Source organism: Poecilia mexicana, unplaced genomic scaffold (genome assembly GCF_051168715.1).
Source record: "Poecilia mexicana isolate PSO_F unplaced genomic scaffold, ASM5116871v1 scaffold_2, whole genome shotgun sequence".
NCBI lineage: Eukaryota > Metazoa > Chordata > Actinopteri > Cyprinodontiformes > Poeciliidae > Poecilia > Poecilia mexicana.
Window position 1 is genome coordinate 32428832 of NW_028263371.1, and position 23070 is coordinate 32451901.

Consider the following 23070-nt stretch of genomic DNA (forward strand, 5'->3'; position numbering starts at 1 on the left):
AAACGTGCATGCTAGAATGAAAGTGTGTCAACGGGAAGCCTGTGTGTACTAAAACAAGGGCAGCAGCATATTATCTTGTAAACTGCTGGCATGCGAGTATATGACCTAAAAAACAAATCCAGTTTGGGGATTATATTTTTTTTTCCAAGAGTTGGAACGCCATGGGACACATCAACAAAAGCTCTTAGAACAAGAAAAAGAGAAGTTGGAAATCTGCAAGCCGAGATGCTCTATTGTGAAACAAACCGTATTTTAGTCTGATTCTGACAGGAAAGCAGGTCGTTTAAATGCAGAAATGAGTCCAAGAGCACCTTATGCAAACACTGGGGTAGTTTGGAAACCACAAGAACGCTCTAATGACGCCGTGACTCAACATTCAGCCAGGGTGCCTGGGCAATGCTTTGTCTCCCGGCTAAACAGTCAGTGCATGCAATAAGCCATTGATAACTAGCAAATAAAAGCCTTTTATTGGTTATAAACTGTGTTGCACCATTAAACTTTACATCTTTGCTGAGTGATTTTACACTAAATTCAGCTAACGGGAGACAAAGAGAGCAGTCATAAGGTAGTGCCTTTTACTTTCCTTCTGCTTTTCCCAACTTGTGAGCGTTCAGGGAGACACAAAGCGCAACGTTTCATCCGGATGATCATTTCTTCTGTCTGTTTGCGTGATAATAAAAATGTAGTCTGGCTTTTTTGTTTTTATCAAGCTTTTGTCTTCAGACGCTGCATTTGCAGAAAGAGAGAGCTCAGCAGAACTGGGCTGCCTTCAGAGATCCCACAAGCAGTTAGTCTGGGAGAGATAAATGCCGAGCAGGGGAGAGGGAGGAATGCATTCAAAGCACCCTTAATTGAGCTGGATGGCCTGCAGTCACACAAGCAGTGTCTCAACAAGGCTCGGTTGGGCTGGTGAGATCCTGAGATTTGCTTCACACGTACACATCATTAAACTAGCTTACAGCTCCCCAGCGCCAGTGAACACAGCAGAGACAGTAGGAATTATATGGGAAAGTTGTCTGGAAGGAGTGTCCTCCCCTTCTCAGTCAGAGCTGGAGTCCTCTGGCTGTCAATGGACGGGAAATGCTCCCATGCCGGGGCCGACTGGGCCAGTCATTGAACGAGGGAACATTCCTTAATAATTCTGTTTGACCTGGACCCAATACGCCGGCTGAGGGCCACCAAATATGGAGCGCCACATACTGGGAGAGGGCCAGAGGGAGGAGGAGGGAAAGTTGGGAAAGTCGGATGTGAAGGAGTGAGAGGCGATGTGATGGACAGGAGTTAGAGGGGTGGAAGTAAATACAATAGAATGCATGATGGGTTGGGATTGCCTTAATCTGGGTTCTTTTCAAGGCTGATGACAATCACCTCCTGAGTGCTGTCGGTGGGCGCTCCAGGCCCAGTCTGAAACTTTTCACATCTATATCTTTACAAAAAAAGTGGTGTGGTCTTGCTGAACCATAAAATACCAAGGTTATAAATGGCTACCCGTATAAGTAAATTCACTTTTTTTCCCCTTTTTTTATGACCACGTTTTACACTTTGTGTAACAGTTCTTGGGGGTACATAATTGGTTCATGGAGATTTTCCTCTACTGGTGGTGTACAACTTCAAATAAGGTCTTGACCCAAATTTTGGGAGTCATTACTGTTACACACACGCTGCAGTTTATGTCATATGACATCAGCACAGCGGTGGGAAATGTTTCTGTGGACAAACAGCTACACGTCTGCATAGTCGGGATGGAGAGAATTACAGTTTTAATTCTATAAAATCAAATCCCTCCACTTGGCAATCCTCTTATCCAGTAATCCCCAGGTAGGTTTCAGAGAGCTGCAGGCTCAAACTGCCCATCCTTCCAACACATCTGCCCTGGTGGCAGGGTGATATCGACTGCCTGCTGCTCTGCTCCAAATAAAGGCTTTAAATGGTCCACCAATGCCAAACTCAAGCCCAGGCTGCCTAGAGTACTAGAGAGTGAAGTGGCTGTATATAGGGAATGAATTATTGAGTTTGAATGATAATTTGCATTAAATATGTTTAATAGGCTGCAGATTATTTGAAACCTGAGGTCAGAATCTAGAGAAAATATGAAACATAACAAAATAATATAAATATCTGATATAATTGTGGTCATTCTTTCATGGCTGGTACAACTAGCAATGATACAATAAAGCTCCAACTTGCTTGTTGCTTACTATTTACAGTTGGTGTTGGTTACAATTATTAATATCTGAAGCTACTTTAATAGCTATAAGTGTTATTTCTGGCAAAAGCAGATGGCTACAATTAGCACTAGGTGATTGCAACTATTTACAAAGTGTCCTGTTAAGTTGCTATGACAACGCTGTTCATGTCAGCAATTTGATAGTGGCTTTATGTGCATGTTATCCTCTAAACTTGAGAAAAATGAAGCTGATTTGGAGGAACTTTAATTGTTGTCACGTCTCTGAAGCTTGTGTTGCTTTCAATGTGCTTAGAGTGTAAATGTTGACATAAATGGAGAGCAGTTCACCATGTTCTCCTGGATCATGACCGAGGATGGTACTTTAGCACGATGTTAGCATCCGTTTAATTTTTTAATCTGTTTTAATCAATAAAGGATCAGCCAATAGACTGGGAAAGACATTTCAACCTTTTATTAATGAAAGCTGATATCAAAATGCTCAAAGTTTGAGGTGATATTAACATCTATTAGCAATATTTGTTAACTACTAGCGATGGATACTACATATACTACTAACTTTAGAAACAAATGTTAGGTTCAATTAGCAATGAGTGCTAATCACTAATCACTACTATTTGATGCCTGATTTATTTTTGTTTTCATTTGATTTTGGTTGTTTGACAGATAAAAACAAAATTCTTCTTTCTAGAAGTTTACAGGGATAACATTCATGGCTGACAGGTAAAGGGCATCCCACACATGGCTCCTCTTGTGAAGAGAAGCACCAGTTCCAAGCAACAAAAACAACCTAACTCCATCTCAAAAAAAACCACCACAGAATGGCATTTGTGTCTGGCATGTTGTCAACACCAGCCTGGGAGTCTAGATACCTCCCATACTCTCCCATGCCCTTATTTCTACACTCCCTCACAGTTCTGTTTTTAGAGATAACACAGTCAGCCAAAAATATCAAGACGGAGTCCAGGATCCTACTCTGCTATCCTTGGTGTGTTTGGCTGCGAGCATCCCATCCCGCTGAGTCTGAGGGAAGACTTCACGTCATGCTACATTAATTCAGGAAAAAAGTTCATGAGATGACCATTACATAGGGACCATCATCATGCACAGTCCCAGCCATTTACCAGTACACACATCCTGTTCAGATGCTGTCATTTCACTGTGGGATTAGTGTGCCAGATTGAAAAACTTAATCTGCCTCAGAGAGAGTGGAAGGGAAACAAAAGGAGCAGAAGGAAGGGAAACGAGCATTCCTGCAGATTAAAATCCACTGCAATGACTGATTGTCTTTCTTAAAGAGAGCTGCTTCCTTCTGCTATCAATCAGAAGTGAAGGAGTTTAACCCGACCCCACACTGTCGCAACAGGACAAGCCTCCCCCCACAAATGGCTAACAGCGATCATTCTGAGTGAAATATGCAGAATGAGACTAATGTGCTCCTCTGACTGTGCAGGATCGACCTACATGGCAGTAAACTCTAGCTGTTGCGTTTTCCGTAACGCAGTTCAGTCATGCCATGTGTGCTGATGACAGCGGGCTCCTTACCCTGCTGGAGAGGCAGCATCCTGGTGCATTCAGATGACACGCATGGTAATCCAGCAGCACTTTCTGCTCCTGCTCTGCAGCTGCTCCCCGCCGATCCGCAGATGATAAAGTTTACATCCACAATGCAGCGTCTCTCCTCTGATGTCCTCTGCCCTCCCCGTCTCCCACAGTCTGCCGGTGGAGAACGACTCTCCTCGACTCTCCTCTCTGCTGCTAACACACTCCCCCTTCAACGCCGAGCGCCGTCCCTCCACCCGCCCATCCAGCCTGCTGCCTCTATCTTTTCTCTCTGAATATTTCTCTCCTCAGTGCATCTCCTGCTCCGCTCTCATTCTGCGCCTGCCTCGGACTGCGGAGACTGTGTCCCTCCTCTCCGGGCTTACAGGACGTCTGACATGTGTTCAGGGAGAGGGCTACCGCTCCACTGCCCCTCCGAAGGTGGCTCTGTCCTCAGGGGAGGAGAAGCCAGGTCGGGGTGGGGGTTGAACACAGAGGGAGGAGTTTTTTAGGGGTGACAGCAGTGTGAAGGGGGTAGGGGGACTTAAACTCCAAATAGGGGACATGAAGAGACAAGCAGCAGCCAGCTTGTAATGTTCAACTCAAGAGTCTCAGCCTCAACATTGGCCTCGTTTACTAATGATTCCAAACTTTACACGCCTTTATGTGTCTGTAAGCCTGTGTAAATAAAGATGCTGGAAGGTTGTTCCTCCGGATCTGTTGAGTTCCTGTTCTCAGGTTGTTCGGATCATGCCCTTGTTCTGCTTTCTAGTCTGCTTGATTCCTGTTTTACTTTGGTACATCAGTTTTTTTGGTTTCAACTCAAACGGTTTCACTTCGTCTTTTGTTCATCAGGTTTCCTTCCTTTGTGAGTTTTGCTGGAGGAAGCCAGTTTCCATCCTGGACGAGTATGCTACGACCAAATTGACTGCATAGACTGAACTATCTTGAGAAGAATGCTAGAAACTAATAGATCTTTGAACTTTGGCAAGTAGCCTATGACGATCCCCTAATGCTAACCCACCCAGAGATAGATGTGGTTTATGAAGTCCTGTTCAATGTTGTCAGAAAAGAAAAAAAAAAAAAAAAAGGAAATGCATCATCGTCAGATGTTGGCACTACACATGGCTGTGATAAACAGAAAGCAGAGGCTGCTTAACAGCATGGACTAAATATCTCGGAGTCCTCCACTCTAAGCTGGAGGTTTAGATGTAGAAATTTCTGAGCTCTTGGTGCCTCTGGTAAGGCACAGACCTACCAGTAGATACCGCTCTACTGGTAGAGCGGTATCTACCGCTCTACCAGATAGAGGGTAGAGCGGATAGGAGGGTTTGTACATTGGAACTTACACAAATGTATTTTGTTTTTGTTTTTTGTTTTTTTGCAGAGAAAATGTTGATGGAAACATGGCTGGTGTTACCATCATGTGAAAAGGCATTTGAAGATTAAAGTGCCAGAATCTTTTTTTTTTTTTTTTTTTACAGTTTTCAGTTTTTTACTGATCTGTTGATGTCAGAGCTGCAGATGAGGCTTTAAATGTCTTTTACAGTACTGACTACTCCACCCAGCCTCATGGCCTCAGGATGAGTGTAGACTAGACATAAAACATACAGTTCACAAGCCTTTGTTTATCCCCGGAGTGTTCAGGCTGAACAGGTTTGGGGGTTTAAGTATATTAGCTTAAAGGTGGAAGAGAAGAAGATAGCTAGAACAGCAAAGAGACACTGCTGATTTGAACGTACGCATGTGTACAACGGTACATGTGGAAGAAGTCCAGTATTTTCTTAAGCTTTGTTGTTTCTGATGGAATCATATCGCATTGAACTTTGGGTTGAAATATCCAGTGATTGCTTACTGGGTCAAATTCAGACATACTAGTGTCAGATGCAACTCTACATCTGAGTTTGGTCTCAGCTTAGCACCATCTTACAATGTGACAGTTTTAGTGTAGTTTAAGAAAATTTACTGGAAATGTTCAGAAAAAAATGTGGGTTTTTTTGTTTGTTTTTTTGTATACTAATACGAGTAATGCTAAAATATTTGGGCAAAGTTGGACAGTGATCTTTTTGTATTTCCTTAAAAATCTAGGGATAACAAATAAAACTATCACCACATCGTGGGAACATTTTGGTAGAAAAAGCACAGAATCAAGCCAAGAAATAGAAAATAATGATTTTAGGACAGCTCTTAGAAATATCAAGTTTCAAATCAGTCTCCAGTTTTATGACCAGTTATGAGGCAGCCTTGAGGAGCCAAAGAAGACGAACAGTTCCAAACAACGCAAAGCTCCAGCTTTACTAATTCCAGTGTCAGGTAGGTGAGGCGGCTTCAGGCTGTTAAATGATCTGACAGGCACCTTGTCTGAAGCAAACACCGAGCTTTGGGCTGAGCACCACCACACAAAAAGAAGGCAGTGACGAGGGAACAGATAGGGACAACCGAGGAAGAGGTTGAGATCAAGGGAGCGAAGGCCAGAAAGGACAGACAGAAGTGCTTGGGTCTGCCTGGGTTGAGTAGCTCCGGCCCATCTGCCACAATCACAATCAGTCTCAGCTGAACGGCTGTGACAAACTGCAGCCTGGAGCCAGCAGTTTCTACCACGCAGGACGCCTACAAGAGCCCAGAGACAGGAGGAGAGGGGGATGAAGAGGCAAGTGAGTCAGGGAAGGGGATAGAGGGGGTGGCTTCCATTGTCTGCTCCCCAATAGGACCAGTGAGAGAGGGGGCCGGCCACCGGACGGGTGAAAGGGGGAATTAAAAGGGTCTGGGTGACAGGAGCACTCGGCTAAAAGGGGAGAATGAAAGGATGGGGCTGACTTAGAGCCCCACATTCACTGTCACTAATGTCTTCAATGAACAATGACACCAACCATGAGAGAAGGAGCGGGTGGAGGAGGGAACCCTCCACGGTGGAAAGGTACACCAGCTTTAACGACCGACGAATGATCAAAAAGTTCTGTCATGTTTGCTTTCAGATGAAGCCATTCATCATCATGAAACCCAAAGATTCATGATGCCTGATTATTGCGGACGTGACCAAAGATGCCATGTAATTGTGTAAATCATACGCACAGCTGGTTTGGTGCAGGGAAATCTGAATATAGAGCAAGCATGATGTGATTTTCAAAGCAGGTGGTCACCAATTAGACACCATTGTCCCATCGGAGTAAGAAAGACAAATGGAGGACTGAGTCAGCACTAACATATATAAATGCATCATAATGAAGAAATATTGAAGGGGGTCTTCTGCTCTAATTTGATCAAAAATGAGCGGAGAGTTGTTGAGCAATGGCTCTGGTCTGCAGACCGACAAAGACACTTCCATGGATCAGGGTTAGGGTTGGGATTAGGAGTGAGTGTGTGGGTTTATACTGGAAATGCTAAAGTAATGAGCAGCTTCGTGCATATAAGCGCTACTAAAGCCTCAGCATGGAGTGGCTACATTGGTGTGCTGGTTGTGGTTATGTTTAGTCAACAGTAAAGCGCCGTAACAATACGAGTCCACGCCGCTTCTGCAGCGTCTCTGATGTGTGCGCCGAGTGATCTGCTGAGCTCATTAAGGCTTCGCTTATTGCTCTGCCAGGGGTGTCAGTGACAGATTCCACTGTTTGGAAACACACAGTCGCCCACACAGCCAGCCTGGCTCCACCACTGTCACACACACCCACACTCACACACACACTGAGGCCAGCATTCCACATGGACGAGTGCAGGGAAGGAGGCAGGACGGTGCTGGGACAGTGACTGGAGGATTGATATGAACTTGTAATGTTGTGGAGGGAGGTCTGAGATAATGGGACGCGGGTCATGGGGGAGTGTGATTGTGAACGAGCAGGTGTCAGCACCTTTGAACCAGTGAAAGCGCTCTTTCTGCAGGGAGCTGGCATGTTCTCCCATGACTGCTAGCTTAGTTGGTCTCTACATTGTCCTTAGGTGAGAGTGCGTCTCTATGATGGACTAGCAAACTATCCAGAGTGAACCCCATCTTTCGTCCAATGACCGCTGGAGATAGGTACCATGACCCTGCATGGACAAATGGGTATGGTTGTACCATATGTCGACATTGTTGATGTCCAAAACAAGCCAAAGACTTGAGTTGTCAATAAAATGTTCATATGTTGCTTCTAAGCAGGCACACAACCTTGTTATCTTCTGTATTCTGCTTTTGCTTGAAGTGAAGAAAAGTTTAAAACTTTCACCCAACATCCTGCTGGCTGAGACGTATTTTCCTCAATGGCATTAATCTCCTGCAGCTTGATCACAGATGAGTGATTCTCCCATCCCCCAGTTTGATATCTCTGTCAAGGTGTGTATTCTCACTCAGATATTCATCACTCAGGAGGAGAGCAGAGTCCTTTGTTTGGCACCCCAAAGATGATTCTGACAAGAATTTGTGATAAAGGAAGAGGTAACCTGTGGTTTCAATCTATCCAGGAGATATGGAGCTGTCAGGCAGAGAGGAGTTTAGGGGGAAAAGGGGTGGGAGTTATGTCTACATCAAGACAAGCCGAGGAAATGCCAGACTTTGGAGAGGCAGCATGTTTGTTTACCCAACAGAAGGAAAAACACTAAACATCCAGACTGATGCAAATTATAAGATATCTGGCAGAGCCCCTCCAGAGATTGCCGCATGCGTGTTCATGAGCGGCTTGTGTGTGTGGTAACTTCTTTGTGGCAAGTTGAAGTGTGCGGTACGAGGAAGGCGATAATGCGCTCCGGTCATGTTTCATTAAGCAGGGTGATGGGGGGCCGGGATGAGGCAGAGGATGACGGAGGTCCAGTGAGACTCTGTCTTCCTCTGCCTGGATCTCAGGAAATGCCTTGAGTCATTAATGGCTGGGAGGAGATGGATTAACACAGATACGGCTAATCTCTAATTAAACTCAGATATCTTGAGGATTCCTAATTCTTCCTGTAGTTATATGTAACAGAGAGTGAGAGGAACCACAGTCTGGATTGGACTATGAAGAGGTCTGACAGGGGCAGTATGTTAGACACCTGAACTTTATACGACTTAAACATGGTATCTTTTAAAGTTCCAAAGATTTGTGTTGGATTTCTATGCAAACAATTAATATGCAATTATTGGTCCATAGCCCTCATTTATTTAACACCACGAGCATCAGATGTGACAAAGTCAACCTTTCAGGGAATACCACAAACATCTTCACCAGGTTGTACTTTTGTAGTTCAGGCTTTTTTGTACCCAAACTTTTGCAGCTACTGTATGTCCAGTTTCAGCTTAATTTTGTGTCAATTCTTACCTTCCTTGTGGACATTCCAACCCTAGTCCTTAATCACAAACATGCCCCACATATTTTAGATGTTTCACTGGTTTGAGACACATGATTCAGATGATTGCAGTTCAATAAAAGCCTGTTAAAAAGCTATCAATTTGAATTGTGTCTGAAGCAGGGAAACATGTAAAACATGCTGGGCAATGTGACTTGAGGACCAGGGTTGGGAAACCGCCTTAGAGAACCTCTCTAACCTCCCTATAATCTGGTATGTTAAAGGACTCAAAGCGTAAAGTAACAAAGTCGACAGAACAATTAGCAAACAAGAGCCACAAACTTTCAGAAACTAGAGTTATTCTGCCAAAAGAAGAGTCAGTAAAACCTGTTTTCATTCTTCACCTTTTCCCAACCATTTTGTTGTTGATTTCACACATTTTCAGGCTCTTCCTGTTTCCAATGAGAGCCTGGGGGGCCCTGGGGTGGCCCTGAGCCCAAATAGCGAGGATGCAGCCACTGTGACTCCCACCAGCCAAAACTATCAACAAGAGCAGCACACGAGCTGGATCCTGCTTATCACACACTGAGGATGTTTTTACAGAACACCCATTGGTCCAAACAGCTGCTTCAGCTTCAATAGGCCTCAAACACGATCACCCAAATCAGAGGATCTCAGGTTAATAGAGTGTTGAGGCTAACCTGCATTCAGCCAGACACACTGTCTGAAATCAGATTAAAACTTTGCCATTCTCCATCAGTGTGTCATTAAAGTACAAATTCTTCCCACAAGGCATCAAACAAGCAGCTGATAACTCATTTTAAGGAAACCCAACAACTGTAATTACAGCAGGGATTAAACAAGAGCCCAGTGGAAAAAAAAGAAAAGAAACGGCTCTTGAACACGGCTAATTTCTTCCAGGAATGTAGACAATGCTCTATTGAGTCCTAAATCCGACAAAAACATGTTGCAAGTTGTTTCGAACCCAACATATAGAAGCTGCGCAACCACTAATCACAGAGGTTTTTTTCTGTCTGGGAAACAACGGAGCACACACATCTTTACATGACTGCAGCACAACAGACCTGCCTTTACTCTAGGCACTTGTTGTAATTTCCTCTAAATTAACCCGCTAGTTCGTACATTAGTAAGAAAAATAACACTTGGAGAAACAGACTAAAACATTTTCTCGTTTAATTATGAATTAGATTCCATAAAACCGGTTGGTTTTCTGGGCCATAGAAAGTACTCTTGGCTCAGTCTCCATAATTAACTGAAAAAAACAAAACAAATAAAGCTAATGCACCCATTAACTTTTATACTTCAAGGTTTTTGTTGTAGAAAACACCAAGACTGGAAATACAACCTGAGAATTTAGGATACCTATCTGACGCGCTATTGGCTGGTGTTCTCCAAGCAGCCAATCCAGAAGCTGCATTCATTTTTCTTAGTGCTGATTGGCTGAACCCCATAAAGTGGAGATAGGGACACTGAATATGTCAGCTTTTACTAAGACAGTTTCCACAGTGTGTGTTATTGGATATTAAGGTATAATTGGTATTTGAACTGTTAAAATATGCAGTTAGATGTGATTTTCGAGGCTGTTTGTATCCTTAAATAAGGACGTAAAGAACTGTAAAGCTCAATGTCAGCAGAAACATCCGCACACACTGTATGTTTATTCACTTTTATTAAAGGAAAAATCAATATGGTTGTCACCTTTTGTCATATTATACTAAAATAATTATCTGTAGAGTCAAAATTTCTAAACCCATGTTGCCAAATTAACCTTATTTTGATCAGTTATATGTTTAAGAATGGTTTTTGAGTTAGTTTGCTACAAATGTATGGGAACTGAGTTGATTTTAACATTAGTGTTATGAAGCCCAATAAAGACAACTGAGCAAACAGTAGGTATTGATAACAGACTGTTATCAGTCTGAATGATTTTATCTCTTTTTTCTTGTTTTAAGTGAATATTTAACAAATCTTTAATAAACCAAACGGCGTGGTGTGTTTGTGTGTTGGGGAGAGGCAGCGGCATGCATGGGAATGCCAGCCCTGCCTCTGAGGACGACCTTGAGGGATCATCAGTAAAAGGCTTCATTAAGCCTTTCGATTAACCTCTGCCTCTCCCGAGCGCCGTTAAAAGCGAAGCAGCACTCTGACAGCGCCCAGATGCCGCCCATGAATCCTCAGCTGGCGGCATTTACGGGACCGCCGAGTAGTGGGCTGGAGGGCGAGGAGACCCCCGGCTAGCTGCCGCCGCAGCTGAACGGTAGCTGGCGTTAATTAGAGGAGGCGAACGCTGCTTCAAATTTAGCGCCCACAAGCTTTAATCAAGCTTTTCATTAGGAAAAACCCAGAGAGGTTCCTCCAGCAGCGGAAACGACTTCCTGTGACTGTTCCTGTCAGATATCCGGGCTGGGCCATAAAGCGACCTCCAGCAGACGGGTTACACTCACTTCCCAGGCCACAGCGACGCTCTGGGAGCAGGGCTGCTCCTCACAGCCCAGTGGGACCAAACCAGATCAGACAACTCATCTAGCTAAATCAGTAAACGCCTGGCGGTCGCCACGGCAACGCACAAGTCCTGGTGGGGAACCCGGTCTTTATCAGAACCGGCACGGAGTCGACTTATGAACCTTTCATCTGACTTAAAGTACCCCCCTGAAACATTAGTCACACTATATGCTCACACACAGACATGTTTTACTCAAATTCTAGCTGAATTGTCTGACTTTTATTCAAAATTTATATTTATATTTAAGCAAAATTTATATTTTGAATGTCCTTACATTTGAATTTCTGCTGCCTCCAAATGCTAATTAATGTCCAAGCATTTAATTAGCAATCAAAAAGACAAAAACAGCCATCTCTGGCAATAAGTTTGTTTTTTTGGGTGTCTGGAAAATAATACATTTTAAATATTTAAAGAATTTAACATCACAAATCAGCAAACACCGCCTGTTACCTAGCAACACGTTTGGTCAATTGGTTTCGTATGCGCTGTACAACAGCTGCTGGAAAAGACGCAAGTTTTGTTGTCAACTTGCCATGCTGCATCTTGGTTGGCTGTGCAGGAGGCTCCACTTCTGCTTTTCAAATATGAACACTTGTATAGTTGTGATTCTCTTTGCATACTTTTTCATGAACAAGTGTTAACACTGAGTTGGGGGCGTGGCCAGGAGCAGCTTATTTGGATTTAACGGGGCAGAAGGCCCTTAAACAGCTCAACAGAGGCAGAACTCAGCAGACTGAAATCTCATTATTTAAGAATGATTTTGTGGAAAAAAATTTAACAAACCTGTTTTGACAGCCCTATTCTAATTTGTAATAGGCCACCTCTAAGAAAATGTGAAATTCATGTTTTATTTTCAAATTGCTCTCCTTTGTGTTCACTCAAATAAAAGCTCATAACTCATAACTCAAAAGCTGATGTGAGTTTCTATGTGTTTGTGTGGTGTAGTAAGACGAGTAGAGACTGGATCGAGGTAATTAGTGTTGATTAAAACGATTATGGCCTGAAAACTCCTGGATTAAGAGATTAAAGGTTCTGTGAGAATTTGGGTCAGAAGTGGAACCAGCTCTGGTTCTGACCAGAACAGGATGAATGAGCTGAAATATTGATCTGTTTGAAGGCAAACGTCTCTAGTTTCACCAATAATCCCTGTTGGAAGCAGCTCTGAACATGATAGATAGATTATTGATCAGCAGATGCCGTCTCTTTGTGTTTGGGCTGCAGCTGGCTGCATTTCCAGCTGAGGCCCCAGTCCGCCAAGTATTCATTCTGCTCTGCTAGGTGTGGAGGAGGTCAAAGGTGAATGCCATCTGAGAACCAGGCAGTTGAGAGCCCGAACCGGCAGCGCCGGAGCCGCTGACCCACTAAAAACAAGGTCAGAACCAGGAGCCAGCTCAGAGCGGGGACACACCAGAGGAGGAAAATATCCAATCTGCATTGTTTTAATCCACTGAAGATTACACAGTCACGGTGGCTTGACGCAGCAGCCTGCCAGAAAGAGGTCATCCCGGCCCGTCATGCTTTTCAGCCATGCTGGCGCTTCCATATGCGTCTGTCACTCAGCACGAGTCTCCAACAATCACAATACATCCATCAGAAACTCAAGACAGCAAAGACAAATGTCATCGTTTCGAAGTTAACTGGGGCAAACGCATGATGAATACCCACAATCCCTGGCGCAACCTTCCTTGGATGTTTTGTCTGATGTTGCCAAATTTGGATCTGCTCCGTCCGACGTTGACACGTCACTGTGGAGCTTTTGTGCGTCTGACGAGGAAGTGGCGGCAGTGAATGGAGCAGGCAGGAGAGGCCCAGATGGGTCCCACTGGGGTTTTGTTCTCTGTTGAGCAGCGATGCAGAGAATCCATCTGAACAGGCTTCATGGCGGAAGAGACGGCGCAGATGTTCTCCATGCTCAGTCAGAGCTAAAGGAAGGGACACTAACAGGGACAGCACCTAAAATTGTCCCTTTTCCTGGAAATCTGGAATTTCTTTGCTAAAACCAGAAATTAAACCAACTCCACAACTTTTTCTAGTCCTAAAGTTGATCAACAATTAGCACCAGGAAAGGAACCAACTCTGAATTCTCTACTGGAAATCTAGAACTAAAGTTGTGCAAACCAAATAAAAGAAGCAACACTGCAACTTCCCCTGGAAATTCAGGACTTCCTGTAGATGTCAAGGTAAAGTACCACAAAAAAGGAACCAATTATTTCAAAGTTTTACAGTTACGTGGACAAAGGTTCCAGAAAATGAGCTATACTAGAACACTGCATGGAAAAGTTTGCAATTTCTCCTAGTAATCTATATTTACTAAGCATCTATGGTTGCATCAACATAAGTTACAGAAAAGCCAACTAATCTGCAATAACTCCTGGAAATATGTGTTTTCTTTCAGTATAAAGTTGCTTAGACTGAAGTACCATGAAAAACTCAGAAATTTCTTTGAACAATCTGTCTTAAACTAAAGGAAAATTTACAATTCTCCTAGAAATCAATCAAGGCAAACACAGCAGAAAATGGAAACAATTCTAAAATATCTCCAGAAAATCTTGAGTTTTTAGATATGAAGTTGTGAAAAAAGCCCCAGAAAAAGAAACCAACTCAGACATTTTTTCTTGAAATGTTTTGCTGAATAAAATTTGCTAAATAAAAGACTCAAGTTTCTCCAAGAAATCTACAGTCTCGATTTAAAGATGCTTAAACCAGAGTACTATAAAAATTAATTTGCTCCATGATTTCTGATGAAAATGTAGATTTCTCCCAGATCTGAAGTTGTGTAAAGTCATAAGCACTTAATGGGTGTTGTCTACTAGTGTGAAAGTGGCCAATAATACAGCACAATGAGTGATATGAATGCCCCAGGTCAAAAGGTCGTGGCAGAAGGATGCGGGGAACTGGAGGAATGTGAGGGCTTCTTTTTCAGCCCTTGACGGATTGGTGGGGCCCATATTCCTAGGGGTGGAGAGAGACATGGACGGCGTAGAGCAAAGTGCCGCCTAATGAGGGAAGAGGCTTTCTTTTTCACACGACGTTGTGTTTTTGCCAAACAAAGGCCTTTGTGAAGTCATTCATCAGCGTCACTCCATCTGAATCAAACAGCGCCAGAGAAGAAACGGGAACAAACCCTTCGTGGTTGGTATGTTCTGTTTTTTTCTAAAAACTGTGCATCAAAGACTCGTGGCTTTCAAAGTGACGACAGTGGGTTTGTTTACTATCTCTGATATGATTGCATCTCAGGAGCGCAGAATCTCCTTACAGAGGTGTCTGCCACTGCACTCCGACAGACAAAAGCAGCTTTGTAGATAGCGCTTCCCTTTAGGCAAACCAGTTTAGTCATGCTATGTCAAACAGCACCATCATGTTGGAACCCTGGTGTCTGCAACAAGTAGGCACGGAGAAAAATGTATAAAACTTTAGTTTGAGGAAGAATGTTTTCAGAACACCACTCAACTCCTTGGCCCGAGTTAGACTTTACCTGAAGGAAACCTTCTTTCATTAGAGAAGATAATTCCAGACACAGGACTCTTACCTCAACACAATCTTCCCAGCCTTTGTGAAGGCTACCATAGGTCATGAAGACACAGAGTCATGAAGGTTAGGAGCCTCAGTTGCAGCATGGATGATTGTATACCTAAAGTCAGTCTGGCTTTAGTGTTAGCTTAGATCAACAGGAACACGAGGCCAACTAGATGAAGATTTCTACCTCTATTTACTTCAGGGTTTCCCCCAGAAAACCTGCCAAGCCTGGTGGCAGGGGCTCTAGGGCATCCAGCAGCCTACTGTGTTACTGAGTTAAAAAATGCTCAAAGTGGACAGAAAATTTGAAAATATCACTGGTTAATTTTGCGTTATTGGAAAACTTTAACAATACCTTAACACCAACTATAAAGTCTTTATAGACTTTATAGATTTTTTTTGATAATGTTTTGCCCTAACCATAAGGCAAACATTATCAAAAGACAATTAAAATAAAAGTAAATTATTTGCACTTCAGTTGTTTCATACTAATATATAATAAATAAACAAACAATGTTTAGCCTGGTGGGGGTGCAAGTAAAGCCTGGCGGCCCGCCAGGCTTCTAATACACTGGGGGAAACCCTGAACCTCTATTGGACTCTCCACTGACCAGGAATCAATTAGTGACTTTTAAACTTTAAAGTCCTGTTTATGAAGTGTTCCACTCCCCGAATATACATCGAATCACTGGTAAAAACTAGTCTGTTGAATTAAATCTAATTCAAATTGTGTTTTTCTCCAAAAGTAGTCCAAGTGTGGGATTGTCTGTGACCATATAAAAAAGCTTAAGCATAAGTGTTGCCTGTGCCTAAACAGACTCAAATAAGAAGAGAAATAAATCAAAATGCAAAACATAAGAGAGATTTGTATGACTTCTGGGGCAAAACTGTAAGATCTGAGCGTTTCCATCAGGCGTTGTGATAGAGGTAGACATCTGTCATCTGCAGTCAACCACTGGGTTTACTGCACACTAAACAAGAACACCCAGTTGCCCTGGAGTGGGGAATAATTAATTTTAGAGGTGCCAGACGATGGTATTTGCACCCCAGTTAGGGGTCATTTGCTGCCTTCTGTTAAGGGATTTATGGATCTGTCCTGAACTATACTAAAAAGACTCACATTACCTAATAAAGGTAAAATTCAAACATTGTTATTGATGGGACTTCCAGCGATGTTGTAGTTTAGTCTAATGGCTTGGTACAAGTTCATGGCTCTGAAAGCTTTTGGTCTGGCAGTACAACCACAGGTCAGCTCATGCAGAAACATTCTGGTCATTCTAAGTAGCCATTAGGTCACAAAGGGGGTCCAGAAAGCGGGGCACCAATGACTTCAGGGTCATTCCTTTACACATCGCTTCCTTTTTCAGGGGGCTGTCCTGGCCTGGTAAATGGGCTGGTCAGCGGTCATCCACCCCCTCACCGAGCCACCTACTCTGAGACCTACATCCCCTTCTGTCCAGCCCCTGGCCCTCTCTGCTCACTCAGGGAGAAAATTACTTTGAGCTGGGGGACACAGCTCCATTGAGACAGTGAGAGGTTGGTACAAAAGAGGGCGAAGTTTAAAAAATCGTCTCTTTCTTCTGTCGTCATTGGAAGAGCCGGGATGATCGGAGCGCGGAGGGGACAAGGTCATTAGATTGGCATCTCCATAAGCTCTTCATTCCCATTGTCTGGACAAATCTGCTCCAATAGCTCCTCCCTGAGAAACGTCCCGCTCGACCCAACAGAGGCTTTGTCTTCCACTTTCAGGGCCTTCCGGCGACAAAGCACATTTCTCAAGCGGAGCTACAAAGCTTGTCTGGCTCTCAGAAGAAGGCGACATTGTCCTGCTGCCGCTGGTCGGGGATGGATTACATCTTCCAGCAGTAAAACATCTGCTTACCTTCGGACATTTCGCCGCTCCTCCTCAAGCTGCTTCAGGAGCTCGTCGATGCATTTGTTGGCGTCCATGTACTCCTGTCAGGAAGAGATGAGAGAGGTTTATGCGCATTAGTAACTTTTCATTCGTCCTCCTAAATCACACTGCTAATATAAAGTCTTCTGGAATGGGGGGGGGGGTAACATTAGAGTTCCTTTCTTTGAGAGAGCAAATCCAGAAGCATCTTGGCGCAGCGTCTACAGCCGGCCCCAGCTGTGTAATGTCATTCGGGAATAGCCTGCACTTACAAACCGTGTGCTACCGAGTTACAGGAATGAGCTGCAGCTCAGAGCTAAATGGGGAAAACAGATGTGAGAACTTCTGGTCTGTGGCCTAATGATTTGCCTTTTAGTGGTCTGGCTGTATAAAGCAGGCGCTGGGGCTGTTAGCGTTAGAAAAAGGCCACCACACTTCAAACATCTGGCTTTTCACACATCCAGTCAGTTGTGACTTGATGCTGTCACAGCCGTCCAAGCCCAGGTTTGGGACTAATTAATTAGACGTTTGCTTGACGCGTCCCATGGGTGAGTGGTTATCTCGGGGGGGACAGATGCTCGCCATTGATTTCTGCTCATGAGAAACTGGAGAGTCCCGTAAAGAAATCGCACTCCAGTAGAAAAAGAAAACACTCATAAAGCCTTTATTTTTACATTTCCTGCAGCTCCCGCACCTCAGCTACTTCGCTTTGCTCTCAGTGTCAGCTGCCTAATTAGTGCCTGGCAAAAATAACTCCCTGTGAACTCATTCTTTGAAACAGAATCAACAGGAAAACAAAGCAGAAATGGCAACAGCGCATATTGAGTTTTCCTGTTGTCATTCATCAGAAGCACCAGGGTGCATAAGCTACTGGGTTCAGATGAGCATACTGACACCGACTGTTGTCTTTATTCCCATTTTTGATGTGGTACAAACATATTTTCACATAGTTATTTTCTCCAATTGTTACGGGAAATTAATGGACTTTGATGGGCTTAATGTATTCAAGGGTCAGTGGCTGTAAAATTTCCAGCCATTCTGAAAAGCATATTTTAATTGGAGAATTGAGAAGAAGGGAGATTAAATGGATTCTTAAAAGAAGTTACAGTAAAAGAAATAGAGCCTTTTAGCCATAAAACTACACATGCTCTTGTCACATATACCGTATCAGTCCACAGACAGCGGTTGGAACTGGTCAAGCTTTCCGACCGACCATGCCAACTAGAAAAAGCACATTCTGCTGGAAAACAGGGAAAAGCCCCGACCTTTTCTCGCAGCCTCACCTCCTTGGCATTTGTTTTATCCGATCTGATCTGTGACCCTTCAGCTGGATTAACTGAGCTTTTTGGAAACAAGACGGTGCCCACCCATGTACCATGACCTAATCGTAGCTAAACATTCGGAGTGTTAGGGTTTTGCAAAGCTTCAAGAATGTAGCTGGCATTTTCGCATAAAAATCTAAGTGGGAGGTAAAGCCAATGTGTGGAGGATAAATAATTTTCCTGGAGTCGTGTTTGGGCTCATCCTGACCTCTGAGGCCCAACTGTACTTAAAGCGCTGCTGTTATCACCCCATGGGCTTTTTTTAACCTGTGGCCCTGAGAGCAAATTCTCACCAGGCCAGATGTTCTAAATACAGTAAGTTTTGTCTGTTTCTCCAAGGCTCCGTCTGGGACTGCCACTCCAATGCAGTCATCACCCAGCAGCTTCAGCCGGTGCCAGGGGAACATGCCAAAGACCCGGACCCCCTGATGAGTGAAGGCCCAGCTGGGCTTTTAACCAAAACACAACAACAGATCAATGCCTCACAGCGTGGAGTGGAGTTTGCCAATATACGTCCAATAGCTTCTGAAAAATGACAACGAAACGCTGTTAACTGCAATCCATCATGACTTTTCAGGCTAATGTGACACATTAGCATGAGAAGTCATTCATGTTTAGCAGCAGCCTCAAGCCATCTGGTCATCTCTTGGTGCCAAAATGTAAATTATATGAAAGTCTGGTGACCATCAACTAAGTTAAGAAGGATAAGAAAAGAGTTACAATCAATGGTGGAGAAAAGATGGTTAACAAAAGATATTATGAGAATGAAATCATTAAGTTAGCCCTCCCACAGTATTAGTGTGATGTTCAAAAAGAGCATGGAAAATGTCATGGTCAGACAGTGGGGATGCGAAGTGTCGGTAACTGACGGTCTGACGGTCCCGTCAGACCGTCAGTTACCGAAACCACTCATCCACAAAAACCCCCCGCAAAAGCGCTCATGAGGTTGGCAAAATCCCGCCAGATCACACACAGAGTAAAAAACTCATGGGGTCTAAATGACCACATCTCTTATTAGACCGCTAGAGGGTTTGGTGAAATTCTGACTAAATCAACCAATCAGGAAATGAACAACTCAACAACATGTAACATGTAAGTTGTAGTTTGTAAAAAATGACGTAAAGTACAATAAAGTACCCTGTAACTTACTTGTAAGTTCAAGGAAAGCACTAGACGGGTACTCTGGTAGGCCCATAAAGCTATCTAGGTGGTTCATGTAAAATTCTGACGCAACTATGGGAAATTACTACTGTTAGATACTGCTACTATCAAATGTTGTGTAAGTTTTGAGTAAACTTTTAAAATTCTAACAAAAAGGAAATGCGAATTAGGCGTGTTTCCATGTACTGGTTTGGAGCAAGAACTTAATCTGTATTATGGACACTTTCTAAACCGCAGCTTGTCATAACTTATTCTCATTTAATTAGCTGAATCTAAATAATCTGTTTTCATTGACAGTGCAGTATTTCTGACAGATAAGTCCTAAATGTTTATAAGAAGTGTGATGCTTTAGCGACTCCAGAAAGGGAACCTTGAGGGCGAAAGCCCCGAGTCTAGGGAAATATTTACAGGCCACATCAAAGTGCAGCAAAGCCGTGTAAGTCTGTGCTGTCATCAGGCAGACCTCTGCTAATGACAGGGCACTGAAATAATCCTCGGCACACATGGAGGAATGCAGGGAATGTCGCACGCCTGTGGTCGTGTGAGAACAGTGGGCGTTTAAAGGTGGAGATTTAAGGCAGGTCTAGATGTATGTAATGCTGCGCGTTATATCTTCAGCCGCGCATTATTTCTGACGGCTTTATGACTCCAGTGAAAGCCACACCGCTCCCCTGAGGACAGGTACTGCTGCTCAGACCACAATGAGCTAAATCCACTGACCTGAGACTTTATGGAAGGCATATTTCTTCGGACTGGTTCTCTAACAACTGCAGCGAAGCAGTTTGGCACCAAGAGCGCCGACCGTAATCACAGCTAATGAATTGGTTGGAAAACAGCTTTAAGTCATCTGAACTGGATGTAGAACAGCATTCCTGAATTCAGCTGAGAAAGTTGTGATTCAGGTCCACTCCTCTTTACAACATTGCATCATTGCTTGCAGGACTTAGCTTGGGTCTGGCTTTAGATGCTAAACAGATAGCATTAGTTTTGACTTTAGAGTCTTCAAGATAAAGAGGAGCTTATTGTTAACTGCATGTTGTCTTTGACCTGTGGCTGCAAAAAAAATGTCACAATCCATACTCCTCCTAGCCTGACCATTGACTTCATACCTTCTGCTCAATTCTCATCTCGGGTCAGTGTTCTGTCTGGAATTTATTCCATGGATCTCGATTTCTCATAATTTCAACTGGGCAGATCAGGGAACAGAAGAAGTTGTTTTAGTTTTAGCTGTGGCAGTGGAGGAACGAAGCCATTCAGTTCATGTTGGCCAGGGTTCCAAATGTCGACCAATTACAGTTGGAGCAAGAGGAATGTTTAAGACACGGACTGTCCAATTTGGTGCACACTATTTTCTTTAGGCTTCCTTCAGGGTTGAACTGGAGCATTAAATAAGTCACGAAAAAACGTTAGCGACTGGGTAAAATTGAGTTCAATCGATTCAAACTTCAACAAATTCCACGCCTCCAGGAAGCGATTGTTTCTAAGTAGCCGAGGGTCCAGATCCTCTGGACCAAGTGAAACGTAGACTACTGTCCACCACCATGATTGAAAGTTTTCCAAAGGACAGATGAGACCATCATGCTAACAGAGGTCTGACAGGATGGTCTGACCTTGCTGAGACCTCTTCAGTGATTACTGGCATAAATTATCCATTTATTTAATAAACTTTTCCTCTGTATGACAACAGATTTGTTTACAATGCCTCAAAACCCCTCAGGAGATGTCTAAGCATCAACAGTTGCTTCTCTAAGCTTGTTGCTGATCCCATCTTTGAGTTGTCCGAACACACAAGACGATACTAAAGGTCTGGGTATGGGGTACAACTATGAAGCAGAACATTCAGCGTTTAGTTCATGTCTATAAATGCTTAGTGTTGACTTCAGAGGCTGAACTTGTTCCATCCTGATGGTTAATGTGTTTGTAATGTAAAGTTTACCATGTTTAGGGTTATTTACCCCCCCCCCCCCGCGCCTTCTGTCACTGCAGGGGTCCAACTGCTTCTTCTCCCTTCGGGAAATATGAAATATGAGCAGAACAAATGAACCTCTGGCTCCAATTCACAGGAGGATTGTTTTAAGGAAAGAAAGAACAGAATCAAACATTCAGATTTGACTGAACTCCATTCATGTAAGAGTCATGATCCAGATTTATAAGTCATAAAACATCAGATGCATTATTCATTTATGAGTCAGAGCAAGTAATCCCACCCTAGCAGAATGTCTGGTTTGGATCTGGAGTGAAAAACGGTGGTGAACTGGCCGGGTCCTGTCTGTTTAAGAGGCGCTGAGCTCCCTCCACCACCTTGACGCGTCTGCAGATCAGAGAACCAACCAGGGAGTAGCCGATAAGAAACGTTGTGGGAATGAGACGCTGTCCAAAGACAAGGTCAGGACCTTGATCCTCCCCAGCCTATCTCTGCTTCCCCTGCAGACCAACGACATGGTGCTCTGACCTCCTGGACCGCATCATTGAAAACCCGAGAGCTGCTGGTTTGACAGAAGGCTCAGATCCCACATGGGCCGCTGCAGGGCAAAGGTTACGCCGACAGACTGTAAGATTTCTCTCACGGTGTATGTTTTATGGCCTACTTAAGGATGCATTAGGACCGTGAGGTGTGGCAGATGTGCCAGTGTTGGTTTTGGTCTCCTGCCAGGCCACAGCTGCTGCCACGCAAGTCTCCGATGAGAAGCAAACTAATTTAATCAGCTGCAATAATAAAAAAAAAAAAAAACATGCGTTAATGTAATTCATGACTGATCCAGTTTTAGGGAGGCCATGAACTAATCAGCCTGACTAATCGCCTCCTGCCTCTGTTCATATCAAGACGTATCGCTCAGCCTTGGTTAAATTCATTAGTCTTATCTGAGGCTGCTGGTCATTCTTCACTCTCATCCCAATGACCCGGCCTCGCTCTATCAGCTCAGCGATCTGCCTTTCATATCCTCGGACCATGATAGTACCCATCACCCTCCTCATGCTAGATGTGGCGTTTATTGGTGCACAGGGCTTCCTCTGGGGTTAATGCGTGTCATTTCTCATTTGGATAAGGGAAGAAACCGCAATCTCCGTAGTGTTGGCGTCCGTTACAGATATGACGCCAGACGGTTTTATCGGGCACCAGCTACTGCATCTTCACAACATGACTGATTTGTATAATATTTATCTTTAATCTGTCATTTCAAAATCCCTGGAAGTATTGTATGCATTGGGAAAAAAAACAGCAACCTCCCAGCTGTTTTTCTTCCTTAATCCTCACTAGAGCATCAGATAACAGCCTCAACTCATGTTTATCTGGCACTTGACATTTTAGATACAGTAGAAAGGTCAAACAATGTATCTATGTACAGAGCTGACCAGAAAGGTACAATTTTGTTCCACATTAACAACTTTTATTCCAATAGACTACTAGAGAAAAATGATTGAAATCGATAATATTCTAAGTTTGCAAAAAAAAAAATCCTAAAAGCCCATTTTACAATGAACATGTTACTGTCTACCTACAGTCAGTAGATAATTATTATTTTCATGATATGAAATGGAGGTAAAACATGGCATAGTGCCGTCTCCAGCTGATCATTTACCATATCAGGTATTCAGCTATTATGGATTCAGGACTCACTCTGCTGAAGGAAAATCTCCTGAGGTGAAGGAAAATCACCTCAGCTTTTAAAGCTTAGGTGATGTACAGTATGCT

The 23070-nt window shown here is 43.6% G+C and overlaps 1 protein-coding gene across 4 annotated transcripts in view; it reads right to left on the reverse strand.

Annotated features, from left to right (window-relative positions):
* The window catches only part of LOC106914879 (nck-associated protein 5-like), a 126996-nt gene that overhangs the window by 66004 nt on the left and 37922 nt on the right, over positions 1-23070 (reverse strand). For 3 of the 4 annotated variants that reach the window (XR_015765861.1, XM_014982043.2, XM_088014795.1), the window contains exon 3: positions 16882-16955. Coding sequence is in view for 3 of the 4 variants with exons in the window: in XM_014982043.2 (XP_014837529.2) it covers positions 16882-16955 (74 nt within the window). In the remaining variant the exon portion in view is untranslated. Of the gene's footprint in view, positions 1-3730; positions 4388-16881; positions 16956-23070 lie in introns of those variants that run through there. The other variant, XM_014982045.2, reaches the window with a different exon arrangement.